The 18,953-nt window shown below is 39.8% G+C and overlaps 1 protein-coding gene across 1 annotated transcript in view; it reads left to right on the top strand.

The window, feature by feature from the left end:
- Fbn2 (fibrillin 2) overlaps positions 1 to 18,953 on the top strand; it is a 211,793-nt gene that overhangs the window by 102,949 nt on the left and 89,891 nt on the right. The window contains 7 exon segments of the mRNA XM_028891611.2: positions 638 to 850; positions 1,912 to 2,049; positions 8,969 to 9,088; positions 10,005 to 10,130; positions 11,232 to 11,354; positions 12,999 to 13,121; positions 17,574 to 17,726. Of these exon segments, the coding sequence (XP_028747444.1) occupies positions 638 to 850; positions 1,912 to 2,049; positions 8,969 to 9,088; positions 10,005 to 10,130; positions 11,232 to 11,354; positions 12,999 to 13,121; positions 17,574 to 17,726 (996 nt within the window).

Genomic DNA, 18,953 nt, shown 5'->3' with positions numbered 1-18,953 from the left:
AAACATGAAGCCATAATACACTCCCAAGCTTGATCTCTAACATGCTGCCCTAATTCCGAGAATAATTAGCAAAATAAGGCAGTTGCTATAGCCTTGCCTCTTATTCGGTTTTGATACCCACGCAACTAAGTAAAGATTTGAAGGCTACCTGGATACTGTCTAGTGCTAGAATTTATTTTAAAAACATTATTCCGAACCTATCTTAATATATAATTCCTTAAAAATGAAGAAAACAGATACAAATTTGGGCGGACACAATCCTGATGAGAATTCAAGGAAAACCCAACATGTAGAATGAGTTACCTAAAGGTTCCCACCTGCTCAAGTAGACTTCTTGCAATAACAATTATGCCTAGAATGTTGTGAGTTATCCTTAGGGTGTAAAGTAAAAAGTATACACAAAGGGCCCTTTGTGTAAGTTAGTTAAAATAATGAGGAACGTGAATTTTAAATATTTTTGAAACACCCATGCCTTGTTCTTGTTAATATACAACATTGAAACTATTTAACAAGAAAATAATCTTGTTACTCATATTGTATAGAAAAAGTAAACTAAAAATGATCTATGACAACTGCTTTTATGATGCAGCAAGAACTCTGTGTTTAACCACACTCTTTTTTTTTTTTTTTCTTATAGAGGAATATCGCAGACTGTGCCTGGATGGCCTTCCAATGGGCGGTGTTCCCGGGAGTTCAGTTTCTAGACCTGGAGGCCCTGGGGGCAATGGGAATGGCTATGGCCCAGGAGGAACAGGCTTCCTCCCCATCCCTGGAGGCAATGGCTTTTCTCCTGGTGTTGGTGGAGCTGGAGTAGGTGCAGGGGGACAGGGACCCATCATCACTGGACTAAGTAAGTGCTCACATGTCCTATAGATTCCTGAGTTATCAGCCTCAAGTGATACTACATTAACAAACGTGTGTGTGTGTGTGTGTGTGTGTGTGTGTGTGTGCTTGCACGTCTGTGTGTATCTAAAGTACACTAATACTAAATTTAAGAAAATGTGATAGGAAAGCATTTCATCTGTTCTTCAACCCTTTTGATAAATTGGAACAAAAGAATGCATGTGACCTAGGCTCTTTGAAAATACAAATGAGAGTCCAAAACCATCCTATATGATGTCACTGGAAGCATGTTTTGGATTCTCATTCATCTAGCCTGTTCCAATGCCCTACTCATGTGCTGCTTGGATTATTTTCCAACACCGTATCTGAGATGAGATAAAGCCAGCCCTAAACGGAGCCTCTCCAGATAGCCTAATGCACACATCTCTCTTCCCTTATGCTTTGCCATTGTTGTCAAATTGCTTGAAATTGAGAAGTGTGGGCTTCAGACCAGAGTTGGCGTCCATTTCTTGACATTTAAGCTTGCTCTTTAAAAGCTCTGTTCTTGATAATAATATTTAATAATGTCCCACGGTGTTATGTTTATTCTTTCTGGCACACTGCCTATTTGCTACATCTAAATATTCAGCAAGTCACCAAAAAAGAAAAAGAAATGGAGCACTCTCAAATGTATGGTAGAACATTCCTGAAATTTTTTTAAAAAAAGACATGAGCAGAATTTCCAGATGTGTGACTTAACAAGCACAACTTGTGGCCATGTGTCTCAAGTATTTGTTTTTTAAGATCTTCCATATTAAAATTTAATAAAAATGTGAGAGTAACAGAGAATGACTATGAACAAAGTACACACACACACACACACACACACACACACAAACACAAACACAAACACAAACACACACATTTCAAACACCTCCAAAATGGAAAATGTAATACAATAAAATACAGGGTAATGCAGGCTTCTGATATACACTTAATTAATTTATATTAAACTTCTAAAAAAAATCAGTTCAAGTAAATAATGCGTGTTGTGACAGCCAAGTCTGATTACCTCATAATTTTCCGTAGCAATTCTCAACCAGACAATAGACATATGTAAGCACCATGCCAACCTGTGTTTGAATGGACGCTGCATACCTACTGTCTCTAGCTACAGATGTGAATGCAACATGGGCTATAAGCAGGATGCAAATGGAGATTGCATAGGTAAGTTCGAAATTCCTTCACCCTTCCTGAGTTTTTCACCTAGCTGCTAGACTATGAGAACAAATGGAACAGAATGTGATTTTTTTTTTAAAGGTCGGTTGAAGTAAAACTAATTTGTGTGCTGTCTCTCTGGTGTGCATGCCGCTGTCTATGCTGTCTATATCCCAGGACCCCTTAACTGGTTGTTGACCTAAATCTTGTGAAGAATTCCCCGTTCTCTCTTTCCCTAAATATAATTTGACTCTCCTTTCTTTATAGAGTTGATTATCCTACTCTGAATTAAGTTTTTAAAGGGAATGTATTTTGAAAACAGCAGTCATCAGTCCTTTGGAAGTGACGAGTGCTAACTATAAATTTGCAAATATTTTGGTCCCTGGATGATATAAACTCTTAAAAAGTGCTGGCTATGACTATATGACTGTAATCGTTAACTAATTCTTCCTCCTCTTCCTTCTTTTAGTTTTTTGAGACAAGGTATGAGTCCTGGTATGTAGGCAAACTCTGTAGTCCTGGCTGTCCTAGAACTCACTATGTAGACCAAAATGGCTTCAAACTCCACGCAGATCCACCTGCCTCTGCCTAACAAATACAGAGGGCTGTGGGGATGACTCAGCAGGTAAAGTGTTAACTGTATAAGTATGAGAAGTAGAGTTCAGAGGAGTATGGGCTTGTAACCCCAGCAATGGGGAGGCAGACACAGGAGGATCCCTGAGACCTATTGAGCAATGAGTCTAGCCAGTCAGGGACATTCAGGTTCAGGAAGATTTCCTGTCTCTCCAAAGTAAAAATAAGAAGAAGAAGAAGGAGGAGAGTAATTGTGGAAGACAGGGATGTTGTCTTAGTAAGGTTTCTATTGCTGTGAAGAGACACCATGACCACGGCAACTCTTATAAAGGAAAACATTTAAGTAGGGCTGGCTTACAGAGGTTTAGTCCATCATCATCATGGCAGGAAGCATGGTGGCATGCAGGCAGACATGGTCCTAGAGAGGTAGCTAAGAGTTCTAGATCTGGATATGCAGGCAGTGGGAAGAGAGAGTGACACTGGACCTGGTTTGAACTTCTAGAACCTCAAAGCCCGCCCCTAGTGACACACTTCCTCCCACAAGGCCACACCTCCTAATAGTGCCACTCCCTATGGGCCTGTGGGGGCCATTTTCACTCAAACCACCACAGGTGTCAACCTCTGGCTTCTACACACACCTGCACACATGAATGGACACACAGAGAATAGCCATAAATAAAATCTTTGATAATATAATGACAGGAGCTGGAGAGATGTCTCAGCAGTTTAGAGTACTTCCTACTTTTGCAGAGGGCCTGCATTTGGTGCCCAGCATTCTTGTCAAGGGGCTTCCAGTCTGTCTACAATGCCAGTCCCAGGGGATCTGACACCCTCTTCAATCCTCTACAACCACTCATATACAGGTGACAGACATTCATACAGACACACACATGCACACATACACACACACACACACACACAGACACACACACACATTCACACAGATGTATACACACACGTAATTTGATATAAATATAAATTTTAAAGCAAATTTAAATAGCCATACTAATGTAAGTACCACATATATAAAAATTATGTATTCTAAAATAAATGAAAGAATATTTTCTAAAGTAAAAATGAAAAGCAAGATTCTCTGTGTCTGTATTAGTCAGCTGTGATAAGTTGTTATAGCTGAAAATACAATAAACTCAATTTTAAGTCATACAAATAATTGAGAAAGGAGAGGGATGACTTGAAGGGTTTTTTTTTTTGTTGTTGTTAGATAATTGTGGATCTTTTCTGCTATCCTATTCAAAGCTAGTAAGCAGTAATTCTTAGAGCTTGCCTGCAAAGTGGAAACATCGACAAACTGAGTGCTTTGCTGAGTCCAATGGCCTGTTTTGTATGTTGGGTGAATTTTGAAGTGTACATCAGGTGTAACCAGAAATATAATGGCCATAATGGCTCTCTGTGTTACAAGTTGTTCCATAGTCAAGATATTTCACCATTATTTAAAAACAAAAAACACATTTGATATTACACCTTCAGGCTCATTAGAAACTCTGTTAAATTTTAAAAAATTGGCCATATTTCTTTTTAATTTTGCCACTTTAAGCCTGGGATTTTAGCTTTAACATCAACTAGACTTTTTTTTTGTTTCCTTAAAGGGACAGGGTCTTGTTTTTCTTTGTCAAGAAAATGTCTTACATACTCACACATTTGAAGAACTGTAATTTTCATGTGAGCTCATCTTCAAGTAACAATAGTATTCTGTGACAAAACATGGCTTACAAAGACTGTTACCGCCATTTTTTTCTGAGACCATTGTGGTCCTTCAGTCAGCAAAGGTGTGTCATAGGTGTTACTTTCCTCAGAGATTTTAGCAAGTGTACTCACAGCTCAGGATTTAGTATGGTCAGTTTTTACTGTCACAAATGATACTCTTTGTTCAATATGGCTTGTCTTTGCTCTACTGCGCTGTGTGTCCTTGGCAATGTGGCTTTCATTTGAGCTCAGGCATAAGCATTGCTTTGCCCTGTCACTGAAAATGTCCACACAGTGAAGAAGGCAGTGGCATCTTCAAGTTATTGTGCAAAAACTTTTTCATCATGATCCTGAAATCTCAGTGGCTCCAGGAACCCTTACACTAGATTTTGACAGTGGTTATTATAGAGAATCCTCAACTTGGTCCTGAGCCATGTATGAACTCAGAGACCATTCTCTCATTCTCTCATTCTCTCTCTCTCTCTCTCTCTCTCTCTCTCTCTCTCTCTCTCTCTCTCTCTCTCACACACACACACACACACACACACACACACACACACATTTTCTTTCTTTTTTGTTTTCCATCTTTTTTATGACAGAGTCTCACTGTGTACCTCTGGCTATTCCTGGAACTCACTATTTTGACCAGGCTGGCCTCAAGCTCATAAAGCTCCACCTGCCTCTGCCTCCCGAGTGCTGTGATTAATGGCATTTGCTACCATGCTTGGCTAGAAGTCATTTTCTCACAGACTTAAAAGGTAGTCGCAGAAGGGCTGAGTCCCTACATTCTATCTATTTGATTTAGAGTCATGTGACAATGACGGTGGAAAGGAAGACAATGAGAGATCTCCGACTCAGAAGCAGGTTCCACAGGAGCTGCTCCCTTGGGAGCTAGATAAATCAGAATTTCCTTGGAGGGGTTAAGGAATGCCATAATCAGCACATCTCCTCTTCCCTGCTAAGTTCTGAGCTACTGGAGACAAACACAACCCACTCCAGATGGTGTTGTACAGATACTGAAAATTCCATCTGAACATGTTGTTTAGGTTCCTCATTTGGGCTTCCAGGTCTTGAGTCCTGAAGCACATGGTCATGATCTGTAGAAATATACTATACTTTTAGATAAGAGTCACTGATGTGCCTGTTTGCCCATCTTTAGACTCACGCCTAGAAAGGCCAGATAGAGCCTTGCTAAAGGCTTTGATTTGTCCAAGTTGACTTCTCTTTGCAGATGACACTCCTTGAACTTCATCCCTCAGAAAGCCATTGGCATGAGTGTTGCTCACCTCACCCAAAGATGGTCCATAAACCACACTCAGCCAGATGCCCAGGAGATGAGTTTTGTTTCAAGTTTAACGTTGAAGGCCTGATGTGTTAAGCCCCAGGAAGGAAGGATTCTTGTCATACTTTTTATCACCACTGCCTAATGTGGTGTTGGAATTATATATCCTCATGGTTTAATATGTTAGGGGAACCTAGATCTTCTACAGTTTGCCCAGATATACACATTTACAGTATAGACAGATATCATCGTTCAATCCATCAACAATGAAAAACCCCATCAAGGTTCTCTTTCACACTATTATAATGCACACAGGCACATTTTCAGGAAAAACATAAGTTTTTGGTCTTTCTAAACCTACTATTCTCTTTCTGGTGTCAGCTTTTAATCATTTGGAGTTCGTGAACAAATTAGCATTTTAGAAAAAAAACTGACTGAATAGTTAACTAATATTTAATATTCCTAGTAGTCAGAATAAGAATGGTGCCTCCTTAAAATGTGCCAGTGTTTTGAGGTGTGACAAATTGCCATTTATATTTAGGAACTTCTGTTAGATACTTGCTAAAGCATAAAGAAATCACTATGTTAAACATTTAAAAAAAAAAAAAAAAAAACAACCTTTGGCCCTTTTTGCCTCTTGGAGAATTACCCTCATAGCCTGAAAGCAGTTACATTTATTCATCATGTTCCTCTTATTTTCTTGTTTGACTCTTACCATGAAATTCTGTAATGCCTCCTAGTGCCTGTCTGATTCACACGGTTGTTAAAATCATTTTACTTCATATCATTTCATGATAGGAAAATAGGAAATAAATGCATTCCTTTTCTGCCATGGGTAATACAGAGCTCTTCAAATTAAGTATTTTCTAAACTGATATATAAAATATTTTTTTCAAGGATAAACTTTTAAACTCAAATCGTGTCTGAAAATTCAACAACTTCAATAATCAATACTTTCACAATTCTTTCCTTTGTTTTAGGAGTCTAAGATTCCCATGAATTCTTCTTAATATTACTCAGTTCTTAATGGAGTCTTAGAAAAAGCCACAGTGTAGTGACTATGGTAGTTGTTTACCTCTGCCCCTTTAAGAAAGATAAATGTGGTCACTTTGCATTACTGGAGTGTGAGACACATAATAGAGAAGAGACAGAAAATGCATGATTCAGAAGACAGTGATAGTGACTTGTGGTTGTCCTAAAGCCAAATCTCTAGCAGCTCCGGGTGGAGCTTAATGATGAAGTGCTTGTCTGCATGCATAAGGCCATGAATTTGATCCCCAGAACTATAAAAAATAGATAAAAATGATTCAGTTAAATATCACAATTCAACTGGGCATGATGGTGCATGCCTTTAATCCCAGCACCCAGGAGAAACAGACAGATCTCTGAGTTTGAGGCCAGCCTGGTCTACAGAGTGAGTTTCAGGACAGCCAAGGCTATATATAGAGAAACCCTGCCTCAAAAACAAAACAAACCAAAATCATAATCCTGTTAAACAAACAAAAAAGCAACAAATGAGGTTTAAAAGGCACTTGGAATTATAAAGCAACTTGATAAATTTGCCAATGAAAAAATAAAAATAAATGAACAGATACAGCCTGTCTGTTGGCTGGACCCTTGAAGACTAAGGAGATAGCTCTTGTATCACTGAATGGCAGGGTGGTCAGAAGAGTCGTCATGGCAACAATAAGCCATGGGTATAGGTCCTTAAGGGAGAAAGAAATGCTGATGTGACACTGTAGACTCTTCCAGTTTGCCGTGGCTTCCCAGACCATTACCTGGAAAGAGGGTGTTAGGTGTGTGGTCTCTCAAATGCTTCATGTAAGCAGTTTTACAGTGGGACTTCCATCAAGATCCATCTGTGGATCCTGTTTAATAGTTGGACTTCAGTAATGTCCGTCTGGATAAATGAAGCGGTTTTCCACAGTGCAGACTGGAGAATCACTGCACAGTGGAAAGTGCTCATTGTGCCTTACGTGCTTGCTAATGCTCTGAACTCTCTCTTTCCCGTTCTGCTTCATTCCTTTGGCTCAGTAGCATTGATGTTATCAACCCAAAGTGTCAATGTAAGTGAGTCTTAATGGGCTGCAAGGGCCTTTACATGAATCGAAAAAGCATTTAATCCTGTTATACTCTGTTGTCTTCATTTTATTCACCGTGAGGTTTTGTTTTGCTGCCCCCCGCCCCCACTTCTTTTTACCAGAAAGGGTTTAATTGCACTCCCTCTGAAAGTTTATATAAACGAGGCTGGTGTGTTTGAGGGAGTGCAGTCCTGGGGCAGGAACATCTGTGGAAAGAGCAGTCTCTTTATTGAAACGGTCACCCTGCGAGTTGATGACCTTGTAGCTTTCTCCAGTTTAACCAAAATTGCAAGGCTAACGGCTTTTTCCGTGTACCTGTGATAGCTAACCATGACACCAGCTTTTTGACTTGCCAGCGTTCATTATGTTATTTAGTGAGCATTGCTAAGGGAAGACAAATTCAGCTTCCACTGGCACAAGTGATTTCCCTGGTCTGAATTGTCAGTCTAGTCCTTGGTTTTATACACCCAAAGCTCTGTAATGGAGTCACATTTAATTGATCCTTAGGAGACCTTACATGAAACCTTCAGCTTTCTTGTCTTTCAAATCAGAGAGTAATTGCATCAGATTTTATTTTCTGTGAGAAAAATCCTCAGTGCCAACTTTAAGGCCTGCACAAAATCTGAAGTTAATGGGGGGGAAATAGATTTTTTAATCAGTTTTCATTGTCTGCGTACTTTATGGTTTTTTAAACTACAAAATAAAGCCTCGGTGAATACGTAGTTGTGCTTATATAGATGAGTCCACAACACAGTAACAAAGAAAGTCCATAGTCCAGTCTTTAAAACTAACAGTATTGACCACATGTAGTGTTCATATGTGTGCGTGTATGTGTACGTGTGTGTGCGTGCGTGCATGTGTGCGTGCGTGCGTGCATGTGTATCTTTAGAAACCATTCATGTTCTCATGACATTGTCTAAGGCCTTAAGCTATTATCTTACCTAGATTGCTGTAGTTACTGAGTGTTATAGTCTGTTGGAACTCACATTGTTGCTTTTCAAGGCCTGTGCCCTTAATCACTGGGCATTATTCCAGTTGGAAAAAAAAAATCATTATTTCCTAATTAAAGCAAATTCTCTAGTACTCTCCAATAAGTATTATTTTTGTAAATCTTCACATTGGACTGTATATTTGAAGAAAGGAATTTCCATTCATTTATAAATACTCCACTATTTAGACTATTACCACGGGCTGGCCCTCTCTCAAGTTTGGGGAGGCTAAATGCACTTTAAACAAACATTTCTACAAATTGAGTGACGTCTGTAATGGTTTCTTTTGCTCCTCACAGATGTTGACGAATGCACATCAAATCCCTGCACTAATGGAGATTGTGTTAACACACCTGGATCCTATTACTGTAAATGTCACGCTGGATTCCAGAGGACTCCTACGAAGCAAGCATGCATTGGTAAAGCAGGGTTTCTGCACACAGAGAACAGGGCAATGAAATCGAGTCAGCAAGGCTGTCGAAGTCAAAGGAAACTTATTTAAATAGAGACACGAATTACTTAGGCGCTGTTACGGTGTGGGTTTGTTTTATAATGCCCTTGGAGAATCTCCCTTTAAACATAAGCACTGTGTGTGCACGTATAACCCAGGCAATGTAGTTATCTGGCTTCAGAAACCTGTAGTCTGCCTTCTTTGCCTCGACAGCACAGCTTCCTTCCTCCCGGCAATGCCAGCATTTCCCCTTCACTGAGCTTCAGATTTATAGTCCTTTTCAACGACTGTTTTCTTTGAGCCCCACTCACAATCCAACACCACATCACGCCTTGTCTGTAGTCACAGCCTCATCGCTTCAGCCGCCACCATCATCATCCAAAACCTACCTCACTGCTGACTCATCTCAGAATCCATTTACCAGACAGCTTCACTTGTCTTTTCATTTCCTCCTCCCCCACGGTCACTTGGTTGTCTGAATCGACTCTCTCCTGCAATTATTATGTTGCTCTTCACCCAGGAACCCTGCAGCCTCTTTCACTACCCTGACTTCGGGTTCCGACTTTTCAGGTCTTCGTCCATTATGCCCCAAATGGCTGCATCCATAATTCCAGCCTTCTCCTCCCCACTCCTAAGCTCACTGCACCCCATTTCCTTCTTGCTTTTGCTCCCTCTTCACCTACTATCTGGTCTGTAGAATTGCTCACACTTTCTGTGTAAGAAGAAAAGCTAGTGAGGGACGAAAATGTTGCTGAGAAAGCAACACAATCTTGGGTATCATGTGTGAAAACACAGAGAGTATTTCAAGTGGCATGCATTGTCTTACTGTTTTCATTGACAAGCACTACAGAGGAACACTGTCTGGCTCTCTTTAATCACCTCAGATATCGATGAGTGCATCCAGAATGGAGTTCTTTGTAAAAATGGCCGCTGCGTGAACACTGACGGAAGTTTCCAGTGCATTTGCAATGCTGGCTTTGAGTTAACCACAGATGGGAAAAACTGTGTCGGTATGGAATTTGTTTCTAAAAAGACGGTTTTTAGAGGATAGTCCTTTGATTTAGAACCACATAGATGATTTTTACAAAGGCTTCCACACCTCATGGGTGAAAGAAAGCTGGTCACGTAACTTAGGTAAATAAAATACAGATGCATTTAACATTGAGTATAGGAGAAAAGCGATAGCTAATTAGTAATGTCACAACAACTCATGATTTATGACTGCTCATCTTTTTCCTATGCAGTACATATTTAAGTATAAGTAACAGTTATTCCTCGGCAGTGTGCTGTATTTTAGATGCTAGGGTCATAACACTGATAGGATAGAGAAGAGGCAGCCTCCTTCTGAATTTGGGAGAATACAGCAATGTTGGTATCCACAGTCACCAATTGGCATGCTTGGCATGCTGGTTGTCTTTGGCTGGCATGCTTGGCTGAGCAATAGATGCCAAAAGAGATGTGGAACTCGCACATTCACTAAGGGAAGCCCAGGTCACTTCTCCAGCAATGAGGCTTACCATTAATTCCATTGCTAACCTAACGCCCACCAAAACCTTGTTACCTTTTCAAGAAAACAAAGCAACACTGATGTTTATATGGTTTCAAAGGCAACTAAACGTAAGATGTATTCCTTGCCTTTCCATTCATATGGAAGCTCCCTTCCGGTCTCCACACACCATTGTCTTCACACATGAGGCTTTCTTGTTTTGAAAGGTGAAGTGAACAAATGCCCAGTCCTGAAAACACTTCCACACAGGCCACATTATACAGACCGAGCAGGTTGTGTTTATGTGTTCAGCAACCAGTGGGAAAGAGGCCATGAATGTGAAAGACAGCAAAGAAGGTACATGAGAGGGTTTGGAGAGAGGCAGAGGAAGGGAGAAATGATGTCACGCTATCATAATTTCAAAGTAAAAGCTAAATGAGGCAAAAAAAGTGAAATAGGACCCACAAGGACAGGATTCGTCTGTGAGGTGGTTTCGACTGGAGATCATGGAAGGAGGGAGAGAGAGAGAGAGAGAGAGAGAGAGAGAGAGAGAGAGAGAGAGAGAGAGAGAGAGAGACGGTTCTTTTGAGGCCAGGGGTCCAAGTCACTCTGTCTTCTGCCGCAGACCATGATGAATGCACAACTACCAACATGTGTTTGAATGGAATGTGCATCAATGAGGACGGTAGCTTCAAATGCATATGCAAGCCAGGCTTTGTTCTGGCACCAAACGGCCGCTACTGCACAGGTATGTACCGCTCTGAGATAAGAGAGTCGCCGTGATTGGAACCATCCTTTCCTGGTCTGTGGGTCATGCAGGAATAATTCCATTTTCCTTCCTTCAATTTCATGTTTTTCACATCTCCTGCCAGATCAGCAAGGCAGATAGATGTCTAAAGCTTCCTGGGGAAAGATACACTGTGAAGTGAGAAACAATAACATCTTTGCAAAGTAACAATGGTATAGGAGACACTAAGGGTGTGGTAGATTGATTTTATCAAGTCTGAAGAAAGCAATACGGAATAATTTCTTGTGGCTTGTTGGCTAAATGAATAAGAGTAAGCAGAAACCTTGAAAAATCGTCATTTATATATATATTCCCAGGCTTGGATTTTCCAGGGTCACATTTTTTTTTGACACAGTATCACATCTTTTCCATAGCACTAATCTACAGGTTGTTAGGAAACACATCATGATTTTATAATCTTAATTTAATTAAGTGAAGACATAATTTGAATGTTTTCGTTAGCCATTTTGTTTATGAAGCCATTTTGGTGACCGAATTCTAGTGATAATTTTAATAATCAAATTAGAGTCCTCCTGGAAATCTGTGACACTGTATGATGTTCATACTCACAAGCAGCACTTTGTTTCATCTTGGAAGCAACCTTTTATTTTTACTTCGGTTTCCTACCTTAGAGGAAATCAACTCAATGAATGCTTTCTGCCTCCAATTTCACCAATCTACCGGAATAAAATAAGATTTGCTACCAATTCCTGTGATTTCACTGAAATTCCAGGACAGTAGGGATACAAAGTAGGACTAAGTTCATGTGTAACAAGTAACTTTGACTTTGGAAAAAAATAGAAAAAGAAAAGAAAAGAAAGGGAATACAGGATGAAGTGGAAAAGCTATTGCTTTGACCTAATCTCTCAGGTATCAGATATCTTTGACTGAGATTTAACACAGGATAGGTGACCAGCATTTCTCTGCATTGCATGACATCATGCATTTCATCATGCAGCATTGCATGACAGTCTGGAACTTCATGGTTTCAGGGTTTCCTAGCAAATTTAAATGCATGTATATAGATGACTTTGGCTTCCTCTGTGGGAATTTCTCTTCTGGAAATTATTTTTCATCAATTTTCTCACTACAAATGTCAGACTCTAGATGACTTGAAATGGCCATCACTTCTCAGTTCTGTGTCTGAGGTGTGTTTCTGCTGTTGAGAATGCCACTTCATATTGGCAGCATGCGATAAATGCCAGAAAACTGAAGATATCAAGGAATATCTCAGCTTATTTTGTTAATGAAATGTTGAGATTAATGTCAAAAAACATCTATTTCTGTGTGGAAAAATATTGCAAAAATTGATCATAGATTTGTATATTTTACTTCACTTAATTTGAATTAAATATTATTAGTAGTAAACAAGGTAATCCAATAAACAATAGACATTATTAGACTCTTTTCCTCAATGCGTGCAGCAGCTCTTATTCTGCCTTCTACAAAATGTGCTTGAGAGGACTATATTTTTATAGTTGGTCAGTTGCCATTTTTATATATTTTCCTGCAAGTTACTCAGTTGAAAGGCTGGTAGGATAGACCAGTTCAGCCAGCACTGTCTACTACTCTGTAATGGACCAGCTTCTGTCCCCCTTTGGGCAGATGTTGACGAATGCCAGACCCCAGGCATTTGCATGAACGGGCACTGCATCAACAAGGAGGGATCCTTCCGCTGTGACTGTCCCCCTGGCCTGGCTGTGGGAGTGGATGGACGTGTATGTGTTGGTAAGTGAGCATTCTGTAATGGCCCGATGGTCCCAAGTGATCTCTGAAAACATAAAATAGGATATATCTACATAGAGGAATAGTGATACTCAACCACAACCGAATGCATGCTGAAACACAGGGAAGGCTTAACCATATGCCAAGTGAAAGGGATCCATTTCAAAAAGGCCATATTGTGTATGGTGTCATTTATAGGAAGGGCCCAGGATAGGCCAGTCTGCATTCATTCATTGTGATGGCTTATAGCAGAAAGGACGGGGTGGCAGGGGAAGAAAATGATAACTGAAGGACATGCAAATGTTCTAAAATCCAATTGTGAGTGCTCTTAAAACGTAGTTTCGATGGGTAAATTCTATAGCTTGTGCATTGTATCTTAATATAACTATTATAAAAATGAGACCCCCACACAGTCTCCTTTCAAAGCTTCTGATGATATACAAAGAAACAGAGTCTTGAATTCAGTGGGCATTCGTGTTATTATTAATAACAGATATGATTATAGTTACATTCATGTAAACTCTTACTTTTATCTGAACAAAGCTTGAATCGTAAGTGACTTGTTCAGTAGAAGTGTACTGATTTCTAAAGCCTCAAGTTTTTAAGTTTATTCCTCACCACAATCAACTACTAAAGGGAAAATAGGAGACTGAATGTACATTTTACTGTAAGCCATTCTGAATTCCTTTGGAAATATCTGCTGAATGGATGCCATGAAAATGAATCAAAATGATCATGCAGTGCCTTTCAAAAGGCAGGCAAGAATGTGTAAGATGCTGTGGGCACCTCGAGACCTAAGCCACCGTGCTGCAGTGATACTGGGAGTGGAGAAGTTAGGAAAAGCACATTCACGGGGTTTTCCCTTCCGAGTGCTTCTGTGAAGCTGAAGGATGAGCTGGTCGTTTTGCACCCTCTGATTTTCAGCTTAGGCAGGAAAACGGCAAGGCTGGTTTGAAAGTGTATTTTTGAGAGAAAGGAAATTCTTTAGCCCTAGTTGTTAATACTTTACTTCTAACTCTTGAATCTCAGGAGGGGTTAGGAGAGACAGGGAAGGGCCGGCAGATGGAAATCATCTGTTCTCTCAGACTCATCCTGTGTCCAGCCCAGGCTGCATTTCAGCCTGCAGGTTGTCAGCAACTTATCCAGGGGAATTTCAAATATAGCAGCCAGAAGAATGTAGCTCCTTCCTGTGCGGAGAGCTGAAGTATTTTCAGTTGCCTTAAAACACTTAGTTGCATTTTGTCTACACTTACGTGATTCCATTGAAATCTAAAGTGAGCTGGTTTAGGAAGGAGAGATGATTTTTATTTCAAGCAGCCAATTTATGAATATTTTTCATGAAATTGAGGTTCAAATCCAAGGATTCTTTCTTTTATCCACATTCAGGGAACACATCAGAAATCATTGGAATGCCTTTGTGAAATTTTTCCTCATGGATTTCAGCTTTTTAAAATAAGAGCACATTGTTTGAGTGGGAAATTATATATTGCTATTCTCATACTGTGGTAGATTTCTTCAGTCCACCCAATAAACAATGGGAACCATTCCCTACTATGTTAGGAAGAAGTCACTCCCATGAGTTATTTGAATTGGCTCTTTAACTTAGGTTTCTTATTTATATCTTTGTTTCTATAATAATTGAGTTTTTTTAACTTTCATAAAATTAAGCTATGGTTTTAATTAGCGTACTGAAGAACCATGATTCACAAACAGACAAAACTTATGTTTCCATACCTTCCCCATCCTTTTAAATTTTATTTTTTAGGTTTTTTTTTTTTTCAGTAGACAAAATGGATCCTGTAATGAAGGAAGAAAACTCCGTCTATTCTATAACTTAACTTTTAGGTAACAAGAAAATTCTATGAAGATTTTATATAATGAGAATAATCTGAATTTAGAAATTAGAATGTTCACTAGCATATATTAATTAATATTCCTAGCTGGGTTTTAAATAACAAATTCCCTTCCAAGCTCCACTCTTCAGGGAGGGAGGGTTTTGGAGTGCAGGGAGAGAGGCCGGCCCGGTGGAAGTTAGAATTCTTTGTGGTACTGGAACTGCCCTAGGGTGGCTTCAAGATTTCCCGTCTTTGCAAACATTTACAGCCACCTTCTTCCTGTGTGCTTGCTACAAAGGCCCTCTCTTTATGTGACCCACCCCAAAGACATCCTATCCACTGCCCACTGTGACCCGAGGCTCACACTGCCACCATCTGTTCCTACTCACCCAGCACACATCATGGCCCTGGACTTGCCTGTTATACCTCCCAATCAGGACTGATTGAAAAGTCCTTCCAGGGATACCATGGGACTCTTTAAGTCTTGAACAGATTTAAAGAAGAAGAACCTCAATTTATAACCCAGATTATGCACAAAACCCCTCTTTTAATAACTGTTCTTTTAAGCATTAGATAGAGAGATAAATAGATAAAGATAGATAGATAGATAGATAGATAGATAGATAGATAGATAGATAGATAGATAGATAGATAGATAGATAGATAGATATTCTTGATGTTGGACAGATATGAAGGATCAGTTATTAATCAGTTATTAATTTCTTTCTATCTTCAGGATGGGATCTCAAAATTTGCCTTGCTTTTAGAAATTTTTCAGCTAAATTTTCTTTTTCAGCAGCCTTTTTTAAACACTAGCTTTAGAACATTGCATCATGTTTCCAAACACCAGCATTTTTGTTTCTAAAAAGTTACGTTCTTTTCTTCACTGGTTCTGTTATCTACCAGGTATGTAGTGTTGGACAGGACACATCACCTCCCAGAAACCCTTTTCCTCATTAGCTCTGTTGATTAAATATTGCTCCTGTAATTGGTTCCACAGCTTTCTGTCTACTTGCTTTTATTTTTTTTACTAATTTAAGTTTATTCATTTATTATTTTTACCCTCATGTATGTGTACCTGGGTGAGTTTATGTGCACCATGTATGTGCAGAGAAAGTGTCAGATCCCTGGAACTGGAGTTATAGGTGGTTGTGATTTTCCATGTGTGTTCTAGGAACTGAACCTGGGTCCTCCACAAAAGCAGAAAGCACTTTAAGCCACTGAACCCTCTCCCCAGCCCAGTCAACTTGCTTTTGAAAACTGTCCATTGTATGTTCTTGTCCTGAAAACAGCAGTTACTTTGACCATACTCTGATCTCTTGCAAGATTATCGGTAATCTCTAGAACCCTGACAGAAATCCTATTGTAAATCCAGGCTGTGTTCCTCGGGGTTATGGTGATGATAAACTTGGGGCCCTATTCCATGTGAAAACACAAACATCTCCTTGTTTAACAGAGCTGTAAGTCTGATTCCTTTCATGGTCAAAACTGCTAGGACCTAAGAAAACATTAGAAGACACCCTCTAAGAAATAGTTACAATCATTTCCAACAACTTGTGAACAATTTGAGATACTTATAATGGGGGCTATTCCCTGATGAAATTACCATGCTCTACTACTAAGAAACTATGCTGCTTCTCTGACTTTTAAGATAGTCTATTTTTTTTTAAATAGTTCATTATGTACTGCCTCATAAAGCCGTAATATATTTCATAAGGCTCAGGAATGAGAGAATCAAGCAGAGTGAGGTTTTTAGGGGCATGGATGGGTACAGTGGCAAGAGGAGTTACCTTGGAAGCCACACAGCCTACAGTCAATCCCAGCCTGGGCTTGTGACTTTGACCTATTTACATATTCTTCCTTGGCTCTAGAGTTGGTGACCTGACTGTTTCATGAGATCTTGTTTGCATAGCCACCCAATACAGTGCCAGAGACAGTGGTCCCTTGTCTTTTTCTTCCAATTTGAAACAGGGTTTCACTATGTAGCTGGCCTAGAACTCACTCTGTAGACCAGGCTAGCCTCAAACTCACGGAGATCATGCCTCCTGAGTGCTGGGATTAGAGTTGAGCGCCGCCATACTCAGCTCATTTTTTTCCCCTAACTATTAGTTGAGCATCAAAGACAAAAACATGGTCACCACCAGCATCCTGAGAGTTGAAAAGAAAGATGTCCTCATTTTAAAGGTCAAAGCAAGCAGTCTGCTAGACAACGCTCTAATCATTTCAAAGCACTTTATCCTCACTGCTCCTTAGAACTGCTCCAGCAGAAACAAGAGTTAAGTGCCAGGCTGAGGCTAGGACAACTCCAAGATTAAAGCTCAAGGTGGTGCTTTTAACTGTCTCTATATCCTTACCCAATGAAGACCTGTAAGAATAGGTGGGAAGGTGGGTACCTGTGTGTCACAGGGTGGAGCTGGGGACCGCGGTTGTTGGCATGTTTTTAGTCGTCCCCTTAGTCTACAAGCGTATTTGTTCATTTCCCAACTTTGAAGAGGCTAAAGATGAGTAAGAGGGAGTGGCAGGTGTTCTCTGGAAGTCCCCAATGTAGTCACCTCTTAGGTTAAAGAAGCTTTCCATTTTACATTCTCTGTCTCTCTTATCATGCGTCTGTTTCCGGTAGACACTCACATGCGTAGTACCTGCTATGGCGGAATCAAGAAGGGAGTGTGTGTGCGTCCTTTCCCCGGAGCAGTGACCAAGTCTGAGTGCTGCTGTGCTAATCCCGACTACGGCTTTGGAGAGCCCTGCCAGCCTTGCCCTGCTAAAAATTCAGGTATTCCCTTGTAGTAAGAAACTAGAAGCTCAGTAGTAGAATTTGCCCATAGATCATATTCACTCTGAAGTGTGTTGTCCTTACTCTGAATCGAAGGAGAAAAAGCCGAGTTTGCATCGGTCTGTGAGGCGTGTGGTCAGAATTTGCAGAATGTGTGCATGCTTTCGCTGGACCCACAATCATCACAGTGAACAGCAACTATTTGCTCATGCAACTGTGATTGTGGCACAGATTTTATATTCAAGTGTTACCCTCAGTTCCCTTGGTCAGTGTTGTTATTGAGAATATAAAATACCTTGATATGCACTTGCCATTATTGAATTTATAGTATACAAGACAATCTGATTGACTTTTGAAAAATCTTAATACCTTATAATGTCAAGCCCAAGGTCCATCCAAGTTGACTCTTGTTCATTCACGCATTCAATGAGCCTCTGTGATATATAAGTAAGCACAGAGGGTTCAAAAATAAATTCCCTGCTGCTACTTCTTCTTCAGGTTGAAGATACTTGAGATCACAGGCAGCAAACATGAATTACAATGTAGTATGATCAGCACCAAAAAGGGTCAGGAACAGAAAGCAGGAAAAGCACAAAGGCCGAAGCAGCAGTTACCTGGGGCAGTGAGGAGAGAGATGCTTATAGTTCTCTTTCTGTGTGGAAGATGGGAGAAAACTTCTGACAAAGTTGATGTGCTTTGAGTTCTGTTGAAAGTCTTAAATGGCTTGTTCAAACCTTGGAAAAATATTTGATACATCTTGAATTACTGAATATGACATTTTCTTTTTTATTAAAGAGGGGAAATAAAATATACTAAACTACATATCAGGTATCAAAACACAGATTTAAACTGAAGGAAAGCATTTCCTATATCATCCTTTACTCTTCAAGGAACATAAATTAATTAGTAAGGAAAGTCAAAATGCTCTGCTGAAAAAAGTGTAGTACACACAGAGTTTTGCAAGGGAGAACATAAATGGTAGCTTTCCATGTGAAAGAAAAAAGTCTCCTATTAAAATTATAATGAGATGACAATTTTATTTGCCAGATTGAGGAAGCTACAGGCAATTAATTTTTCCTGTGATGGGAAGCTATGCCAAAACAAATACTTTCAAATAGCAGATGGATGAGTATTCTAGGAACAGGGAAGGGATGCTAACCTCAAAAGAAGCATTCACTCAGAGAAGTTTTACTTCTAAAAAAATTAATTATTCAGATAGCACAGCTC

Source organism: Peromyscus leucopus, chromosome 19 (assembly GCF_004664715.2).
Source record: "Peromyscus leucopus breed LL Stock chromosome 19, UCI_PerLeu_2.1, whole genome shotgun sequence".
NCBI lineage: Eukaryota > Metazoa > Chordata > Mammalia > Rodentia > Cricetidae > Peromyscus > Peromyscus leucopus.
The sequence above is the reverse complement of the archived record's forward strand: the minus strand, read 5'-3'. Positions and strand labels throughout refer to the sequence as shown.